Source organism: Hipposideros armiger, unplaced genomic scaffold, assembly GCF_001890085.2.
Source record: "Hipposideros armiger isolate ML-2016 unplaced genomic scaffold, ASM189008v1 scaffold_523, whole genome shotgun sequence".
Lineage (NCBI taxonomy): Eukaryota > Metazoa > Chordata > Mammalia > Chiroptera > Hipposideridae > Hipposideros > Hipposideros armiger.
The window spans coordinates 447,610-467,165 of NW_017731873.1; the positions used below are offsets into that span (position 1 = coordinate 447,610).

The 19,556-nt window shown below is 35.2% G+C and overlaps 1 protein-coding gene across 1 annotated transcript in view; it reads left to right on the forward strand.

Moving 5' to 3' along the window:
* The first annotated feature begins 1,194 nt into the window (after positions 1-1,194).
* Positions 1,195-19,556, forward strand: part of RFX6 (regulatory factor X6) — a 54,449-nt gene continuing 36,087 nt past the window's right edge. Inside the window, exons 1-6 of the mRNA XM_019668277.1 lie at positions 1,195-1,466; positions 1,767-1,923; positions 4,632-4,755; positions 6,465-6,526; positions 17,887-17,964; positions 19,086-19,113. Coding sequence (XP_019523822.1) covers positions 1,244-1,466; positions 1,767-1,923; positions 4,632-4,755; positions 6,465-6,526; positions 17,887-17,964; positions 19,086-19,113 — 672 coding nt within the window. The 5' untranslated portion in view covers positions 1,195-1,243. The remainder of the gene's footprint in view (positions 1,467-1,766; positions 1,924-4,631; positions 4,756-6,464; positions 6,527-17,886; positions 17,965-19,085; positions 19,114-19,556) is intronic.

Here is a 19,556-nt window from a genome sequence, read left to right on the forward strand (position 1 = left end):
AAATACACTGAAAATCTTGGCTTCTTAGCAGACAAGGTAATGTTTTTTGACTGCATTACTTCTTTCCATAATTCACCCTTCAGTTCGTGTCTTATTTTTTTTCTATGTAAAATTTTGATGTAATGTAGATTCATATTAAACTCAAGTTCAGGGGCGACTTCTCTTTCTAATACTCAAAGAGAGGCTGACAGGATGTGGGTTTTGGTAAGGCAATGTGAACCAAAACAGGATCCTTGCTCTTTCTGGGTAGCACAGGGCATATTTGTCAAAAGAACAGACGATGAAAGGAAGGAAAGATTATGTGGCAGTCAGGCAACATCCATCAGAAATCTCTACCGATTTTTTCCTCTTAAAGCGAGCACAAGTTGCCATTTTGACCGCATGTGACTCTCTTGTGATTTTGGAATGGAAATGAGACATTGTGACTTCATTTTCATTTCAACGGAAGTCCATTGCACTACCCGGAGGTATAAGATGAGGGATCCTAGGGATACGTTTAAATCACAAAATACTGTAAACGGGAGCGAATGCATCTTTTCCTCCAAGGTCAGGGCCAGATCCTCAAGGTAAGCACAGCCTGGGATTCTGAGCCCTTGTGCGCCAGCGAGGGGGGCAATCTGGACACGTGTGATGGGATGGCGTCTGTCCCCAAGTCACCGAGAAGAGCCCTCACAACCCCTAGGATTGCCCCGGGGAATACATAACGCCGGCCCAAGTAGTGCATAACAGAGCGGTGCTCTGGGGTCCTCCTCTCCCTGCGCGGGCGCGCAGTCCAGGCTGCAGGTAGGCGCATCGTTTGTCTCCTGAGAGTAGGGGGGATGGGGACAGCTGCTCTTCCCGGGAAGAAGGCAGTGGAGCTTTCCCTGGTCTTTCTGGGAGTTTTAGTCTGAAAAGTGTCCTCGAGGCCAGCGCAAGCTGAGAGAAAGGGAGGAAAGAGAGGCTGGAGATGTGGGGAATGGGACTCCATTGCTCTGGCGACACCCGCGCAGGTGAGGAAGCGAGTTCCGAGTTCTGCATCTGTCAGGACCAGAGACAGGTGGAGAAAGGCAGTCACGCCTAGGCGCACTCGGTTCCCAGGGCGATCTGAGCTGTACCTGTGGACTGCCTTCCTTCTCTGCGACCCCGCCGGGATCCCAAGCCTGCGCCCCCGCCCCTGTGGCCGGGTCCCCCGCCCCGCCCCGGGCTCCAGGCTCCGCGGGGAGCCGGCCGAGCGGCGGTGCCCAGGTCTCCTGCAGCCAGGAGGATGGCCAAGGTCCCGGAGCTGGAAGACGCCTTCCTACAGGCGCAGCCTTCGCCCCAACTTTCCCCCGACGTCCAGGACGAGTGCTGTGTGCAGCTCCTGAGCAAGGGCTTGCTGGCTTACCCCGAGGAGGGGGTGTACCTGGTGGCTGAAGCGCAGCCCGGCGCCGCGCTGGGCAGCAGGGAGAAAGAAGACCACCCAGAACTGCGGATGGGAGTTAAATCAGGTGAGTGCCACGCTTCCTCCGAAGAAGCGATTGGAACGTGGATGATGTCGTCTAAAAAGGGCAATCGATAATACAAATAAACACATCGCAAACATGCAAATATGTAGAATGTACTGTTCGGATCTTTGTATTTCCCCCCAGGAAAATATTTGTTAACTAGAAATTAACTCTAAGGAATTTTGCATAGGTCTCCTCCCAGGCCCCACAGGCCACACCGTTTAAACCAAAGGTGCATTTAGAGGCCACTTAAATTGATTTTATATTCTAATTTTCTTTATCGTCCTTTCAACTTGCAATCAGAAATGCATTTAAGCAACGGTAACTTCTCCTCTGAAGAAGAGGATTCGGATAGTCACGACAGCAAAACCAAAGCAGCCAACCCGCACCTTTCTCAGAAGAAAACCATCACACAGATTATGAAGGATAAAAAGAAGCAGACGCAGCTCACTCTGCAGTGGTAAGACCCTCTCAAAAGGGAACACTTCAGCACCTGTTGAGTTTTAAGTCAGTATCTTCAGAATCTTTGCTTTTCTCATTTTGCTTCTCTCAAACTTTTTTTGCGGGAGTGTAAAACACCAATTAGAAATTTATCCCCCCAACATTTTTTCGTTGAATATTTGACATAGAGACATACTCTGGTACTGATGAAAAATGATCTGCAATACAAATAATAACATCAATTTGTTCATTATTCACTATTAATAATTTATTCAAATATAAGCAATCATGAACGTTTTTATGATTTATTTGCTTGACGTGCAATCAATTCAGTCCTTATATATTTATTTAGTAGTTTTGTGTTTATAAAACATGACTCTTAAAAACAATTTAAAAGGAGGAAGGATCTTACATTGCCTTTAAAATTAAAAATTGTGTATTGGCCATAAGATGAAATGTGTTTGAATCTGAAGACAGAAAAATCAGTTAAGATATCACTATTAACTTAAATAAATGTTCAACTATTTTTATAACACCTGTCATATGTGATTTATTATAGTGAAAAACACAAATTGGATTTTGTGGAAAATCTTTTAAAACCAACAATTTATCAGTATGCTCTCTCTATAGAAAACTTTTATAATATTGAGCTAAAAAGAAGAGGGACCTGATGTAAAATAATATTAAAATTTTCCACCTAGTGTGAAGAAATAGGAATACAAATTTCTTCCCAAATTCCAGATAGTAAGCAAATAAGTAAAAAGGCCTATTCACTGATTAGTTACATTATCTGTTTTATATGTAAAGTGTGATCTAAATCTTAGAAAAATGCAATAGAAAAAACAGCATTTAAAATCCAGTAAATGTTTATTTTTATTTATTGTAACATTGAGTTACAATTTGCATATACTAAATTTTTGTAATTCTATACCGGAACCCTTTCAAGTATTTGCAATATAAACCAATGGTGTACCAAATTTATGACTTTACTAGTGAAGTTGATGCACACTTACTTGTTAAGAATACACTAAAGCAGTGTATTGAACTAATAATCTGGAATACTTAGGATACAACTATTTTCATTAAGATAATTGGGGCAAAAGTTTTTTCATTTTAGATATATTATGGAGGTTTTTTGAATGACACTTCCATTTTTTTTTCCAGTTCAAACTGAGTGAATGGTACAAACTTGAGTTTATATTTTATAAAGATGAATGCATTACGATTAGGGAAAAAGAAAGTTATATCCTAACATTGTACTTAAGTCTAGCATTACTCAGTAATTTGAAGACAAAGCCAATGGCTACAATACATCAAAATAGCCAGGTGAAAAGTGGACATTATATGCATGTCATTAAAATATAAGTTTTAAATAGTTTAATGTTTCTCAGTGATTTTCATATTTTTTAAACTATAAAATACTGTCCTTTTTTGTTTGTTTGTTTAAAATTTCCACACTTTCTCACAGAAAGTGTTATAAATTAAAATAAAAACCTAAGTGAGTTATTTATATTTTGAGACTTTTTCCCTTAAGGTTATAGATTATATTTGGAATGGTAAAATTAGAACTGAAAATTAAAGTGGGAAATCTGGCTAACTCTATTTTTCATGTCAACTAGGTGTTTGGTTTTATGTAGGCAAGTCTTACTTGGTTTTGGTTCTTTTTTTTTTTTTTCCCCCTTCTTTTTGGTAAAATGGATGTCTGATGCTTACCTGCTGCTTAGAGAATGTATCCTTTAGCTTTTATCTCATGTACCTTGGAGTTCCACCCAATTTTAATCTGAATTCATACTCTATATTGCATTGTTCCCATAGTAATAATTACAATTTTACTATATATAAAATGAGTATAAATAAATTTTAGCCAAAATCACCTACTGAATTGTTAGGAAAATTGGAAATAGAATCTAGAAGTTCTGATATCTTGTTTGCTGTTCAGATATTTGTAACCCTTAAATATATATCATTACATTTTTATAAATTGTGTTTAATTGCAATCATAAGCATTCAAACAAAATAGAATTATCTTTAAATTTTCAAAGTTTATATCATTATGTTTATAGTATAGAGCTAAATTTATATATGTCACATATGTAGGCATCTATAGAAAATTACATTATGTTTTGAGTGTCCTGGATGTTTTAGGTAATTACAGTGTACTGATCATAGCCAAAAGGTTAAGGATAGTGATAGATCAGTGCCATTTCAGGCATAAAGTGAGTTTATTTTTATGTATTCTGCGAATACATGCATTCCCACACTTCCCTAACACTTCAGGATTCAGAACTCATTTGTGAGCGAAAGGAAGCGACTGCGTAGGTATTTGCCATCCTGAAGCCTGGCAGCCCTTTAGCATTGAGAATGTTCCTTTGAACATTGTCTTCAATTTCATTGTTCATATTTGTGTATCACAGAGGAAACTGTGATGAACAGTGAGGATTTACGTGGACGTAAGACCTAGTCTTTGGGGTGTGGACCAGGCAGGAGTGGTTTTATGTTAGTCATGGCATTTCAACTGCACCAGCAGGTGTTCCTTGGGGTTTTTGCTCTTCTGACATTAATCCTTGTGATCTGCTTTTGAATAAAATCCAGAAGAAAGGAAGTCTGCTCATGTCTACTCATGAACGCTTATGTTGAAGTCTGTGTTCTGGGCATTAAATCAACATGAAAGAATGAAAAGGAGAAAGAAAGAAAATGTTTGACCTAAATTTTTGCCTTTTTTCTTAGGCTTGAAGAGAATTACATTGTATGTGAAGGTGTTTGCTTACCACGGTGCATCCTTTATGCACACTATTTAGATTTCTGCAGGAAAGAGAAATTGGAGCCCGCCTGCGCGGCCACCTTTGGAAAGGTAAGTGACACATATTGGCTATACTACCTTACAGCTCAAGTCATGTCAGGCAGACAGCACAGAATACATTCATCTGAGCAAGTTTTCTTACCTAACAGTAAGAAATTTGTTTTTAAAGCATAAAAAAAATCTTTTGAGGGCTGTATTTGGAACTACTATATGTTTTACCTTAAAATATTATATGTTTTGAATATTAAATCCTTGGCTTTCAGAAAAGTTAATGTGACCTTAGTGGAAACTCCATTTGAGCAATTACATTTCCTTTCAAAGAGGGACACTTTAAAAAGTATGCTATGGACTGTATTGAGAAGCTAAATTAAGTGGAGGTGACAAATAGCCTGTTAATGCAATTGGTGACTATTATTTAGCTAGTCCAAGTATGTGAGTTTTTAATAGATTTTTATTCTGTTACAAATAACTCTGCTAATTCTCCATTTCACTCTGAGTATGTTTACACTCCAAGCTCCAACATGTTGTGATGGGATTGGTTACGTTTTTCTTATTTATAAACATTCCTATCTACCCAACTTGTATAGTTAGGATAAAAATCTATAAAACTGACATTAGTATACTTATATATGTTGATCTCATTTTGAGAATCAGGAAACACTATCAATCTCTTGGGAAAGCCTTGTTCTTTGAGAATCTTGTCATGTTCTATTAGGTTTAAGAACCTAGGATATCCCAGAAAAAACTTTAGGAAATTTAGGTCTCAAACACTGTATCTCATATAAACGAAATCCAAATTCTAGCCTGTAGAGGGACTCATTGTCCAGAAAATAATGACTACCATGGTCTGACTTACCAGTTTGTAAAATAAAGTAATTTATTAACTTACTTAAAAACTCTATCTGTTTATGAGAGCTAACTTGATGTGATGCATGGTAATCCAGTGATTTAGGTTCTAGCCTACACTGACTAATTTGTTGTGAGACCTTCTGAAAAGTTCTTCACCTCTCCAAAACTCATTTTATTCATTCTGTAAAATGAAGAGGTTGGGTAAGACAACTTTTAATGCCCGTTTTAGCATTAGCATTTTATGAGCCCATCTTATGGCAGGAATTTTTAACTGTTTGGTGAGTCATACAATGCCTTGAGAATCTGATAAAAACTAGAAAACCAGTTCCCCCAAAATTAACACATACATAAAGATCATGTATGAATGTCCTATGATCCAGGTTAAAAACCCTGTTTTACATAGAAGAAGTTTTTGTTCTTTAATCAGATGTTATTATTATTATGATTTGTTTATTTTTTTTTAGCAAGTTGGGAGAAAGGAACACAGAAAAAAATTGGAAACTGTTGGGGGGATCTGGTATAGCAGAGAATGTTTCATGTGCCCTTTTCAGGGTTGGAGGTGGATATTTAATTGTGGGTAGACCTCTGGATAGAATTATTATAAAGATACCCAAATCTTCCCACTCAGTAGAAAAAGTAGTAATTTCTCTGGCAGTAACATCTGGCAAAAGCAGATATTAGTATAATTTGCTTTCGAGATTGGAAAAAGGGCAGTAGAACAGTCTCATCAAAGAAGTACCTCCCTGCCTCTGCTGATATATTATTGCTTATCAATATGTATATGATATTACTTTTTCCAGACTAAACATTTACTCAAAGTTCAACATTTCCTTTCTAGAATTAATTAATTATGAGTGGCTTGCAATAGAACCACACTTTCTAAAAACTAAAGTTATTGACTTTCTTTTTAGACAATTCGCCAGAAATTTCCCCTCTTAACGACACGGCGGCTTGGAACAAGAGGCCATTCAAAGTAAGACACATCAATAAGCACATATCAGACATGTAAATACGATACTCTGTGCATGAGGATTGACACAGTGTAAAATAAGCATTGTCTTTATCAGTGAATAGAACCAGGTATTTCCTTCTTGATGAAGCAGACTTTTACCCACTGTAAGAACTAAAAAAGAAAAGTAAGTGGATTTTAGGATAATGTTTAAAAAGCAAATTTTATACAGAGAAATCATAATATTTTTTTCTGATGAAATAATTTAAGTGAATCATTTTCATAATTGTAAAGCCACTCCTGAAGGCACTAGCATCATGAAAGGGAAATGTATATGGCTAAATAAGTGACCAAGTGGAATTCACAACACTCTGAAAGAGCAAGGCCGAAAAGCCAGATGTTGAAGCGTAGTTCAGGCTCTTCCTCTGGTTTTCTTTCCCTGCTAACAATTTCTTAGTATCCCTATCTTTTCCCTTCAAGACAAATAACATGCACAAATGACCTCTTTGGTCATCTCTTAGGGTAAATATAAACATAAAGTACTCTGTCACATATTCCCTCTCTTGGTAACTAGCTTTTCTATTCTCTCGTGGCAATCTCTGTAGAACCCTCAGGTACAGGTTCTAGTTCACAAATTATTCACCCTTTCCAGTTTTTCCTTTTCTTCTGCCTACAAACATATCCAGATTTCTTTTATGTAGATAAAAATAAAATCATGTCAAACTTGCTATACTACTCTTCCTAATTGCTGTGTTATTTTTTTCCTTCTTTGCTATTTCTTGAAAGAGTAGCTACCTGCTCGCTTTCCTTCCTGTTTATCACATGCCTCTGTCCTAGTCCATTTCCCTACCTGGGAAAACCCCCAGTGGCTCATTTTTATGGTAACTCATCTTCCTTGGCACCTGTTTAGCATTTAAACCTGCTTGTAATGTCCTCTTAAAATAAATAAATACATAAAACTTCAACGATGGCTTCTGTGTCACAGCGTGCCAGGTGTATTCCCTCCTCAGCCTCTCATTTTCTAGCTTGTCCTAACATCTAGTTCAGTGCTGTCCAATGAAGCGTAATGCAGCCTCATAATTAATTTAAAAATTTCTAGTAGATACATTGAAAAAGTAAAAAGAAGAGATAAAATTGATTTTAATGTTTCATTTAATCCAGCATATCCAGAACTTATAATTTACCATGTAATCAAAATAAAAATTATTAATGAGATATTTTACGTTCTTTTTTTTTTCCTACTAATTTTTGAGATCCAGTGTGTATTTTACACTCATAGCACATCACTACTTAGACTAATCACATTTCAAGAGGTCAACACCCACCTGTGACTAGTGGCTAACCTATTGTCTAGCATAATCTTAGTCACTTGCCAAAAAAGAGGTCCTTTTTTTGGCCTTCTCTCGAATCTGTCTTTCTTCATTCTAACTTTCATAACCTGGCCTTGACTCCATCTTTCCAGTTCATTCAATACATTTTTTTCCCCTAAATTGACCTTTTAAAGTTCAGATTCAATCATGTCTCTCTTATGCTCAGAAACTTTCACCGGCTCATAATTTCTACTATTTAAAGACAAACTTTTCTCACCTTGACATTAAAGGTCCCTTATGATTTAGTCCCAACCCATTTTCCTGTCTTGTAATCTACTTCTCACTTTTCAGCATGCAGCCCATGCTTTCCCCAAATTATCATCCCAGTATCCATTGCTTCATCCTCAGCAGTCACTCTTTTGTTTATGTTGTCTTCCTTCATTGAAAATGGCTTATTCCCTATAGGTACGTTGAAATCTTATCCCTTTAAAAGAGTGTCCCATGAACTTCTTCAGAATCTTTTCTTAGCCTCTTGATTTATTGTAGGTTCTTTCTTTGTACTTTTATAGCAATTTGTTGGTACTTATCTTAATGTGAAATTAACTTATTTCTTCCCCTCAATAGATATGGAGTATTCTGAGGGTAGAGACTTTGTCTCATACTCATACCATATCTGCTGTTTGATACATAATACATTATCAATTAGTATTTATTTACTTGATTCCAATTAATGTCAACAGTATTGTGGCCTGAGAAAGAAAAATGAAATGCCAGATTGAAAGATAATATTGGCTTTTTCCTTCTAACTAAGTCAGCTGTTTTTCAAAGTTGACTTAATTTATCTGGCTGATTTCTACTAAATTTGATTTCTGCTGAATTCAGGAAAGATCAGATGGTGTTTAAAGTAGATAGATAGTAGAAAAAGAGGCAAAGCAATGCAGAGAAATCCTCTTCACAGAATCTACAAGAGGGCAGTCAGGCAGGCTGCAGAGAAAGTCAATTAATCCTGGAAGGAGCCTTTAGGATTAGGGATGAATCATTAACCCTGTCCTTTGTAACACAGTGAGGCTCTAGTGTTTAGGTTTATGTAACAATAAACGGTGGTGACTTCAGGCAATTTGTTTGATATCTAAGAGCAGACGTGCCTAACAGCAAAGCATTAACAATTTGAATTTTTTTCTACCTTCCTAATGGGTCATTGCTTTTTATAACTTGCCTATTATAGTTTTGGTATTTTGATATCATGGGGAAAAGAAATTTTTCATATGTAAACTTAGGATGCTGAAAGATATGGCAGATGTAGAGTTTGTGAACCTTGGAATTGGTAATATTTTGATGTAATTATTCTTAGTCAGATAGTTTTCTTGTTTTTTATTTATTTCCAAGAAATATCCTTAGATTTTTGCCTTGAGAGACAGTATATATCAAAAGGCAGCATAGCCTAGTAGTTAAGAGCATGAGATTTAAAGTTGGACAAATCTAAGCTTTAATTCCATACTTCCGTACAGAGCTGTGTGACACTAGATGAATCGTTCAGCTTTTTATCAGTGAAGCAGGTATAAAATATCTATCTCATAGGTTTATTGTGAAAAGCAAAATAAAGTATAGGAATGAATGGAGAAATGAATTTGCTTTCAAACTCACTACCCTTAATAATATAAATAAATAACTCAATTCATCCAACTATCAGCAGTGCAGTTAAAAGTTATTACTTATTGAGCACTATTTACACACACACACACACACACACACAAACACACTGTAATCCAACAATATTGAAATTCCTGTGTTTTACAAATGAGGAAACTTGCAGTTCAAAGATTATTGACTTGCCCAAGGCCACACAGATACTATAAAATAACAATATTGGCATTTAAATCAAGGTTTATTTGGTTCTAAAGTTTGTGCTTTGTCAACTAGTAAAGCCTACTTCTTATATCAGTCATATCAACAAAACAATTGTTTAATTAAACTTTTGATTTTTTGAGGTATAAATTTTATTTTTTTCTAAGTTTTAAAAATTTATTAATATATTTGATTCTTCTTTACAGAGCTAACAATATTTTCTCAAGCCTCAATCATAAGGCATTTAAAATTATTTTATATTTATTTAGATATATTTATATTTTATATAAAAGCAAATTTGTAGCACAAATACAATTTTTCTTTCTGTTTTTAATTTTTGTCCTAAACATTTCTATATGTTGGTACAGTCACAATCATCATTTTTAACAACTGTTTAGTATTTCAAAAATTTACATTTTATGAAAGATATTTTTATATCTATAGATATATTAACAATTAGTGAGCCAGAAATATAAATGAAGAAGTAACTTTAATTAAAAAAAAACAAAACAGAAGTAAGCATATTTTGGAAAAAATAGGAATTTATAATTTCTCCCAATTTTACAAGTAATTTTGCAAAATGTATTTTATTGTATCTAGTATAGTGCCCTAAACATACTATCACTGAATGTTTTTTTGAATTATTTCAAAAATATAAATAAGTTTGGTGTTAATTTATTTTAACTTCTGTTTATCATATATTAAGATATATTGATAAATGTAGTTGACAATGGTCATCTAAAAATATAAGTTCTCAGTTTTTGCCAAATCCTCATAGGATAGCTAGGGTATAGCCAATCATTTCATTTGGGTCTTTCAGACGGAATTTATTTTAGATCATGATTAACTCAGAAGATTCTGTATTGTGGTCACAAGATGAACCACTGTTTCTAAAACTGTCTTTAAATGCTTTTAGGGCCCATGGAACAATGTCACACTCCAGATTTTACTGGTCCATGTATGAAATCCAAAAGTTTGGGAAACACTGATCTATGGTAATAAAGAAATGGTTAGTAGAGTCTAAAAAATAGGACTAAATTCTGTCTATTTTCAAGTTCTATTTCTCTAAGTTCTGACATAACTGGGTATTAAAATAGTCCTCACAACTCACTCACTTTTGTGTGGGTGTTACCTCTTTCATTCATCAAAAAGTGAAAGATGAAAACAGTTTAACTAAATAAAATGAGCCCAAAATTTATTCAACCAAAAGGAAGAGAGAAAATATTTAAAACAAATTTGGTACATTAAAAACAATAAGAATGAAACAAAATGGACAGAATCACTGTGTTGGGACCAGATACCACTCATTGTCAAAATTAGAAACAAAAATTGAATAATTTGTTTCCAGTGGCAAGTCTGATGTCCCTCATAAGAAGCCATTACTGCCAATAGTTATGGAAAAAGGTCTCTAAAGATTAACCTTTGGGGCCAGAAATCTTCACCCGAGGGCATCTAACCTAAGAGTGCTTTTGGGACAAGGCCAGCCAAGTTGTAGGCAGCATTAGCAGTTCAGCCACCATCCTTTTCTTCACTGTTACCATCTTCTCCCTGGCAAGAAAACCAACTACTTCAATGGTGCCTCTGCCCATTCTCAACCCCAAGATAAAAACTGACTTTGCTTTTGTTTTTTTATCGTTTTGATTTACAACCAATGCCCAAAATATACACCTGTTTGTTTGTTTTTCTGCACAACATTTTTAAATTTAGATTTTGAATAAATAAAAATGAAATAACATTCTATAGGTACAAAAGAGTAATGGAAAGTAATTCTTGCTTATTTTGTTATAAATATATCAAGAATGATTGATCCACTCATATTTATATTGACATATAAAGCATAGTGCAAAAGAGTTTTTGAGATAGAAAGAATAGTAAGATAGAGTAAATGGTGTCAAAAAACTTTCACTATTAATATTCATTTATTTAATAAGCATTTTACTGAGTGCCCTGAAGCTGAGTAGGCCCTAGGGATACAGTGATGAGCAAAAAGAGCCTAAATCGCAAGCTTACTCAGAATAGCTCAGCAGAGTAAGGGAGGACACAGTTAAGTAAATTCCATGTACATGGTAGACTGTTTGATTTGAAGTTACATTTTAATTTTTTGTAGACTTTGATCAGTCGAATCTTGGTTTTCAGACATGATGGACAAAAGCTATTATCTCATTTATTAGTAGTGATTTAGTGGGTTAATAAAACTGATATGGCAGCTGCTCTTATCGTAGTAAGTTATTGCAAGTCCCTGAACAGCTTAATCCCATCATTTCCTTATCAGTTATCATTTGTGTAGTGTAAACGAACATTAGGGCTACTAGCTCAGTGGGAACATATGTTTCAGGAATTCTATATCAAGACTGAAATGGAAAAGAGGAAACATAAGCATAGGTATAAATAAATCAGCGAATGAAGAAAAGTATTAGACACAATGTAAATGTTTAGTAGTAAAGAAGAGCAACAATTATTTCATTTGTCCTATTAAAAATCTCTTATATTTTACAACATGTTAACTTTAAAACGTGGACACAAAAATTAATGAATAATTATTCTTTATTCCTAAAATGTAAATTATATCTGTCACTTGATATAAGGCTAAGGACAACTGATGCTAATGAGTGAGTACAATTTTGGTATCGCCTTACAAAGATCACTTGCATTATAAAAACATTTTCTTAGAGAAATCAGCTAATCATACCCAGGACTTTTAAGCATTAATCATATCTTTTCTTTAATAGAAATGAATAAAAATCATATAGGGAGAATGAACTGTGAAATGTTTGGGAATCTTTATTCAGAGTAATCTATAGGATAGGCATCAGGTAGCAGTATATAAATTAAAGCAACTAGTTATCAAACAGTGAAAACCCCACTTTTTTACTGAACATGCACAAGCATATGTTCTTGTTATACTAGAGTATTTCTGGCAAATATTTCCTAGCAAATTTATTTTAGGGAAATACATTAACAACAAAATAATGCTATTAAATGTTGCAAGTGAGATGAAAAATCCATGTATACATTGCATGAAATTACTCCCCCCAGTTTTATGAGGTTTATCTTTAGCTGTTAGAAGGACAGACAGCTGCTCATGTACTATCTCTTCTCTCTTCTCAAAGACACTGAATCATCACTCAGATGATAACATGTACCTAGTTAGACTAAAAGCAAGATTAAAAGAAAAAAATAATATTTTCGACTCCAGAAAAAACTGAATATGAAATGTGCTAAAACATTATCATGGTTATTGCAAAATAAGAGATTTATATTCCTGGCACCATTCTTTCTACCTAAATATACTGATTTCATGCCCTTTATACATATTAGTTAGGTACACAGCTTTTATTCAACCCCATAATTTACTGGTAATTTGGAATTACACAGTACTGGGAGGAGGTTATTGAGAAGTATTGGCTTTAAGAGAATTTGTGTTTTATCAGTTCCCAAATTTCTAGCAGGATACATGGACTTACCCAATAAATGAGAATTTTTCTTTACAGTAATGTCTAAGGGGGAATACAATGAAGTAAAAGTTACAATTCCTTCCTCCAAATCTTATAGTTCAGTGGGGGAGGTAAGCCATGTATACACATACCAGTGGTGTAAGGTATAAAGCTGCATGGAATAAATGACCAGGAGAGCTCAAAGGACAGACAAATTAGTTTTACCTGAGAGACCAGGCAAAGCTTCATGCTTTAAGTCTACGCCTGGAGCTATGGGTGAGAAATGAAGACCTGAGGGGAGGAGGGCATTCCCAACACAGAGCTCAGTGAAGTAAAGTCGCCAAGGCAGGAAAGCATAGCTATTTATGGAGAACAAGTATTTCTGATAGTCGTAGAGGAGTTTACACAGTACTAATGGTAGGGTTAAAGGAGTTAGTAGATTTACTTACATCATGTTAGACAAGAGATTCTTTAATCTCTACCAAATATAAAATTGTGCTGATATTTTTAAGTATATGATACTACATGCATGCCTTTTATTGACAAATTCCTGTTTATAAAGTTTCCTTTATGACACATTGTTATTTTTAACTTTATTATGTTATTAAATTATTTATTCAACAACTGTTTATTGGTGTCTGCTTATCGGGAGCTTACCTGCCAGAGGGAGTCCTTGTTTACATATGGAATTTCAAATATAAAACATCCATATCAATGATTCATGTTAGTTATCAGTGCTTAATATGATTTATGCTGAACTAGAAGAGGGAGTGTGTATGCTGAGTGCAAACATATTCAAACTATATTTCACTTAAGGATTCCTAGTTATAATTAGGAATATAATAATATAAAAGGATTCCTAATAAGTTGAGATATAAATCTATCTATATCTATCATCTATCTATCATCTATCTATCTAATTATATTCTATCTATTTATCAATTGCATCTTGAGTATGGAAGCAACATGGTCTACTGAAACCCATAACCTTTTTACGCAGTCTTTTCAAACAAATCACAACCTTTTGAATCTCTGCTTTGAAATGGAAAAAATACTTTACTTGTAGGCTGCTGTGGAGATTTGAGATGAAGTATAATAAAGCTCTCTGCATGTTATAGGTGCTCAATCAATGGTAGTTATTTCTATTATTACCTACTCTAGCACCTGCTCTAATATTAGCTCATATTAAGTTGGTATTGCAGTTCTTTCTTTGAGTGCTTTTCTCCCCAACAAGACTGTCAAGTCTCCCAGGGCAGAGACCCTTTCTCCCCCTCTTGAATCCTCAGCACCCAGCACATCGTAAGCACTGAATACATGTTTGAAGAAAAGAGAGTTCAGTCTTTCACTTGTTTCCTATTAGCTGGCACGTTTATTAGATTGTATTGCTAGAACACGCTCAGCTACACCAATATATCTAAATGATGAGGTATTGCTAATGAGAAAAGGACATGCTGTTTCTCATTTGTAGGGTGGATGGAGTCTAAGCTGACCAAGTTATGTGTCTGGTTACAGTGTCATTTACATTTGACCCATGAATAAAATACATGACTTAAAAAGGACTTTTAATTTTGGTAGATATAAAATCTTGACTCTGAATGTAGAAAGAGGTATTAAAGTACATGTATTTTCAAAGATATTTTGCCCTAATGAATTGAAGAGACAAAATAATACAGTCATTAAAAGAAGGAACAAATGAATTGTGTGATGAAAATATCCTTTTCTTAAAAGTCATAAGTAAGAAAAATTTACTAATCCATATTATTCAGTATTTATTGGGCCCTAAAGGGTGTTACAATTTTTACTAAAAGTGATTATCAGGTGACTTTTAAAAATGAAAGAAAAATGTGCCTCAGGCTTGGCCAGTGTGGTCACTGTTTCGTGACCGGCAGTCGGTCTGGTTCAGGAAGCCATGGACGAGGGTGGATGTCAGAAGGATACTCGTACATGTTCCTGAGCTGAGTTTTCATGTCAGTTTTTTCATCATTGTATTGATAACTAGCACAGGGCTCAGGACACAGTATACCTTCTAATATTTGTTAAACTCATGATCATCCCTTGACTTGTCTTAATATTTTTGTCCACCACCTGTGAAGGCAACATAGTTTTATCTCAATCTGTATAAGAAACCACTTTACCATAGTATAATATTATTTACATGTTGAAAAAAATGTAGATGAGAAGGAGGATAAAGTTATAATAAAAGAAGATTATCAAGTTTTAAGGCAATGCTTAACATATACGGCTTCAGCAAGTGGCTAAATGTAGTTGTTTAAACTACAGCATCTATATAACAGACTGCAAGCTTTGCAAAATAATATGAGATTACAGTATACTATATTTTCACTGTAATAGATTCCTTTGCTTTCAAACATTTCTTGCTTTATTTCTTCTAATATACAGACATTTCCTTTGGTATCTTCATTCTAAAATTTAGTAAAGAAAATATTAATACTTATTTCAGGCTCTTGGTTCATTAAGTCTAATATATTTGGCTGAATATCATCAAAATCTGCTTCTTTGTTCATCTTTTTAAGCTATTTCCCTTATCTCTTCCTATTAATATAGCTGCTTTTGGTAAGATCTTAATGCTTTAAGTTCGTTTCCTTCTTTTAGTTTCTAATTTGAGATAAATCAGTACAATATTTTGGAGTTTCCATATTTTCATATTTTCTCCATTTCTCCCTTTGTTCCAATATACCTTAGAGGTTCTTTTATGCCATCTACCAGAGGATTATTGTCTGTACTGTAAAAATTGAGCAGATATGCTTATCCCCTGTTCCGCGTAATAGGCTACAATTGCCATTCTACCAAAATTGGTAGACTTGAAAGCTTGTTCCTAGTCTGCCACAATAATAAAATATCTTCATTTATCTTGATCATCCTCTGGTACTATTTCTCAAGTATAATAGCTTTTTCTGAAAATGTTTCTTATTATAATATATATTTTTTTTCATATTTAAAAACTCTTTTCTCTCTGTCTCAAATGGCCCGGGGTCATTAGAGGCAGCTTCTGTATCACAGCTCTCAGAACCTAACAGGAGAGAGCACGTCCCCGGGCCTCACACTTTAGGACTCTATTATGGCCCTCCTCTAGCTTTCTAGGAGACAAGGAGTCCATAGCTTGAGTGAATGTGTCCACACATAGACCACGTCCCTCTTCTAGCCCACATTCCAGGTCCTTGGGGCCCAAGAATATCCTGTTGAAACAGCGTCTGGCCTGCCTCCTGGGCCTGTGTGTGGCTCTTCCCCATCAGACGGTCTTCCCCTCCACCAGTGTACATAGACCTGAAGAATGGGCAGGGGACAGCTGTTTGGGGTGTGTGTGTGGATGGATCTTGGACATGAAGGCTGTGGTAATCATAAGAGGCTCCTCACAGTGAACAATGGAGCAGGGGCTGAGAGGAGGAAGGGGTTGAGGGGGCTCTTCTCCACCACCATGTTCCCACATGGACTTCCAGGAGTCTAGGAATTCTAGGTTCAAACCTACCTACCAAAACATTACGGAAGTAAATTACTAAGACAGGAGGACAGGGATATTTTATTTAGCAATGTGTTAGTTTGATTTATCTATTTTAAATAATTATATATATGGCATGTAGGCCTCCATTTGAACTTTCATCCTGGGCCTTGAAAACATTTAGGAGTGGACTTGCTCTGCCAAGTGTCTTCTTTATTGCTGAGATCAGAAAAGGGGCCTTGAAACGTAGATCCTTTATTGTCCTGTCCACTTTAAACTCAGATGGTGATACTAAGAAATGAAGCTTTAATTATGATTGCACTGGATTCCCTTATTCTCTTTTATTGCATTCTTTCCCTGATCTTAGATGAATGCAAATTGAAATGGTAAGTAACCAAATAGGTCGTGGTGCTACATGGGGGAGGCAAAGGGGAGGGAGAATAAAAGCAGAAGTTAGCAGCCTTTGTCCACCTTCATTAAATACCCACTATTTGACTAGCTTTTGTATAGCATTTGTAGCATTTGTGCTTGGGTTTGTAATACGTCAGGAGTCGCAATTTAGGAGAATATGCTACCACTTGAGACTAGATGAGACGTTATATACTAGATGCTATACGTGCCTGTGGCTCAGGATCCATAGACACGTTTATAACAAATTACCCCTAACGCAGTTACAGTCCATGTTTCCTATTTCCATTGATTCATGACATCATAGATATCCCCCCATTGTTGCACAAAAGTTTGAAGTGAAAATGACAGCGAGTTGGGCTTCTCACTCTTCATGAGGAAAATAACTTTTAAAAACGTCACATGCTTCATACGTATTCCTATTTATGACATCAATGTCTTCTTCACACATAACGTCATGCTCTTTTCTCCATCCAATAGGTACGCTGCAAAGGAAACCTATTCTTATTCAATTGACTGAATTTAAATTGAACAGAGCCTTTTTCAAATAGACACACTTAATATACTTAGAGCCATTGCCTACATTTACAAATTTAAGTGCCTACAGTTAAATGCCTACAATTACAATTTCGGGGTTTTCTTTTTTTTTGGTTTTTGAAACCTAATTTTTAGCGGTTTGAAAGGGATTGATAGTAAGTGATTCTCCCATCTTTTTTAAGCCTAGAGCCAGAAATAAGACGATAGGTTAGATGAGTTACCATCAACGAGGGATTTAGCACATTAAGATGTTACTTGAAAATAACCAGGAAAGGAAGGTGGTCAGTGGGTTGCAGTTCTTTCTTGTGGTTTACTTCAGTTATACTTTAGTATCTTTTTCCCCTTCAAAAACCTTCTACATTAACACAGAGCTGGTTCCTGTCCTTGCTCTAGGTATCATTATTATGGGATTGGCATCAAAGAAAGCAGTGCATATTACCACTCCGTTTATTCTGGAAAGGGCCTGACAAGGTAGAGTTCCACCATCGTCAAGACAGTACTCTGCATTTCTTTAAATATTCATAATATCTATTAAATAAAATTACTTACTAATTTCGCTTATTGAAATGTTTGCTGTTAAGGATCAGACCTTAATTTCAACTTTGTATGGACATATGCAGTGGTCTGGATTACTGGGTGGGATATTTACACAATTTGAGAAATTAATGGTGAACCAGGTACATCAGAGAGATGAAAAGGAAAAATCAGGAAAGCAGAATTGTTTTAAAATTAGTATTTACTCATAGACTGAATCTGTTTTCTGGCTGTATTCAAGAAAAATAAAAGCAGAATATGTAATTTTTTTTCCTAAGAGATAACCTCTTTTAAAGATCTATGTCTTTGTCTAGTACTTTACAAAGATAAAATTTTTATTATAATCACCTCTAATCACATATATGTTAAATACCAGCTTACCTTAGTAAGATAAAGCTACTGGCCTGTTTGAGCCTCTGTGAGAGAAAAATCACAAATGAATATAAAGAACACACTACTACTCTAATCTCCCATTGACTATCAGGAAGAGGCTATACACAAGTGAAGTGACATCCAATGAAACCAGTGATAATACACAATTATTATTTTTTAAATTCTGGAGCTCTGAATAATTAAATATGCATGAGATGGCCTTATGGAATAATTTATCAAGAACTGCTCTTAACTCTCAGAAGAATGAATTACTTTTAAAAGTAAAGTATCCTCTGGAAAAAAAAAAAGAATTTTAGTTACCTGAGTCATACTAACATGAACTCAGATATTACTAAGAAGATAATGGCAGCTTACTAGCCACTACCCACACTGTGAAGTGTAAATACAGGCCGGAACACACACGAATATTTAATATCAAGTGTTCTTTGTTTGCCTCAAATCTTACAAGACTTCCCTAAATATTCTTTATTTTACTTTCCTTAGTAGACTTATTTATTTTTTAGTCAGTTGAGAAAGATGCTTGGGTCCTTTTGAGAATCAAACAAATTTCTCCAGATTTATTTCATTAATCATGGTATGAATTTACTATTTAGTAGGTTCTCTGTATTTCCTTGAGTGCTGTGCTGTTATGTATATAACTAATGAAAAATGTACTGATTTTTAAGGTTTTCTGGAAGCAAGCTAAAGAATGAGGTAAGGATTCTTTTCATTTCTATTTTACATCTGCTATAATATGTATTACAAGCTGAACAATAAATGTTAATCACCCTCATTGGCAAATATAGAAATAAATGTTATTTATTAGGGACCCCTTGAATGATTGAGGACTTCAGACAGAGCCAAGTTAGACTCGGGGCAGCTGATGATTCTTTACATGGACCTACTGAACAACTTCCAATTAACCTAGCAGGGGTGATTTTTCAATTTTTCATACCTAATATCAGATACTTCAGTGAGTGCAAAAAAAGCCCATTACTGATCCAAGAAATTTTCATTTAATTATAAGCAGAGAGCCTAAAGTTGAGGATATGGAAAGGACTGGTATTTGGAATATACCCATTTAGACAAAACCTTTCATAGTTATCAAGAAGTCCAAATGCTATGGTTTGTTTTAAACAGTCTGTGCGCGCGCGCGC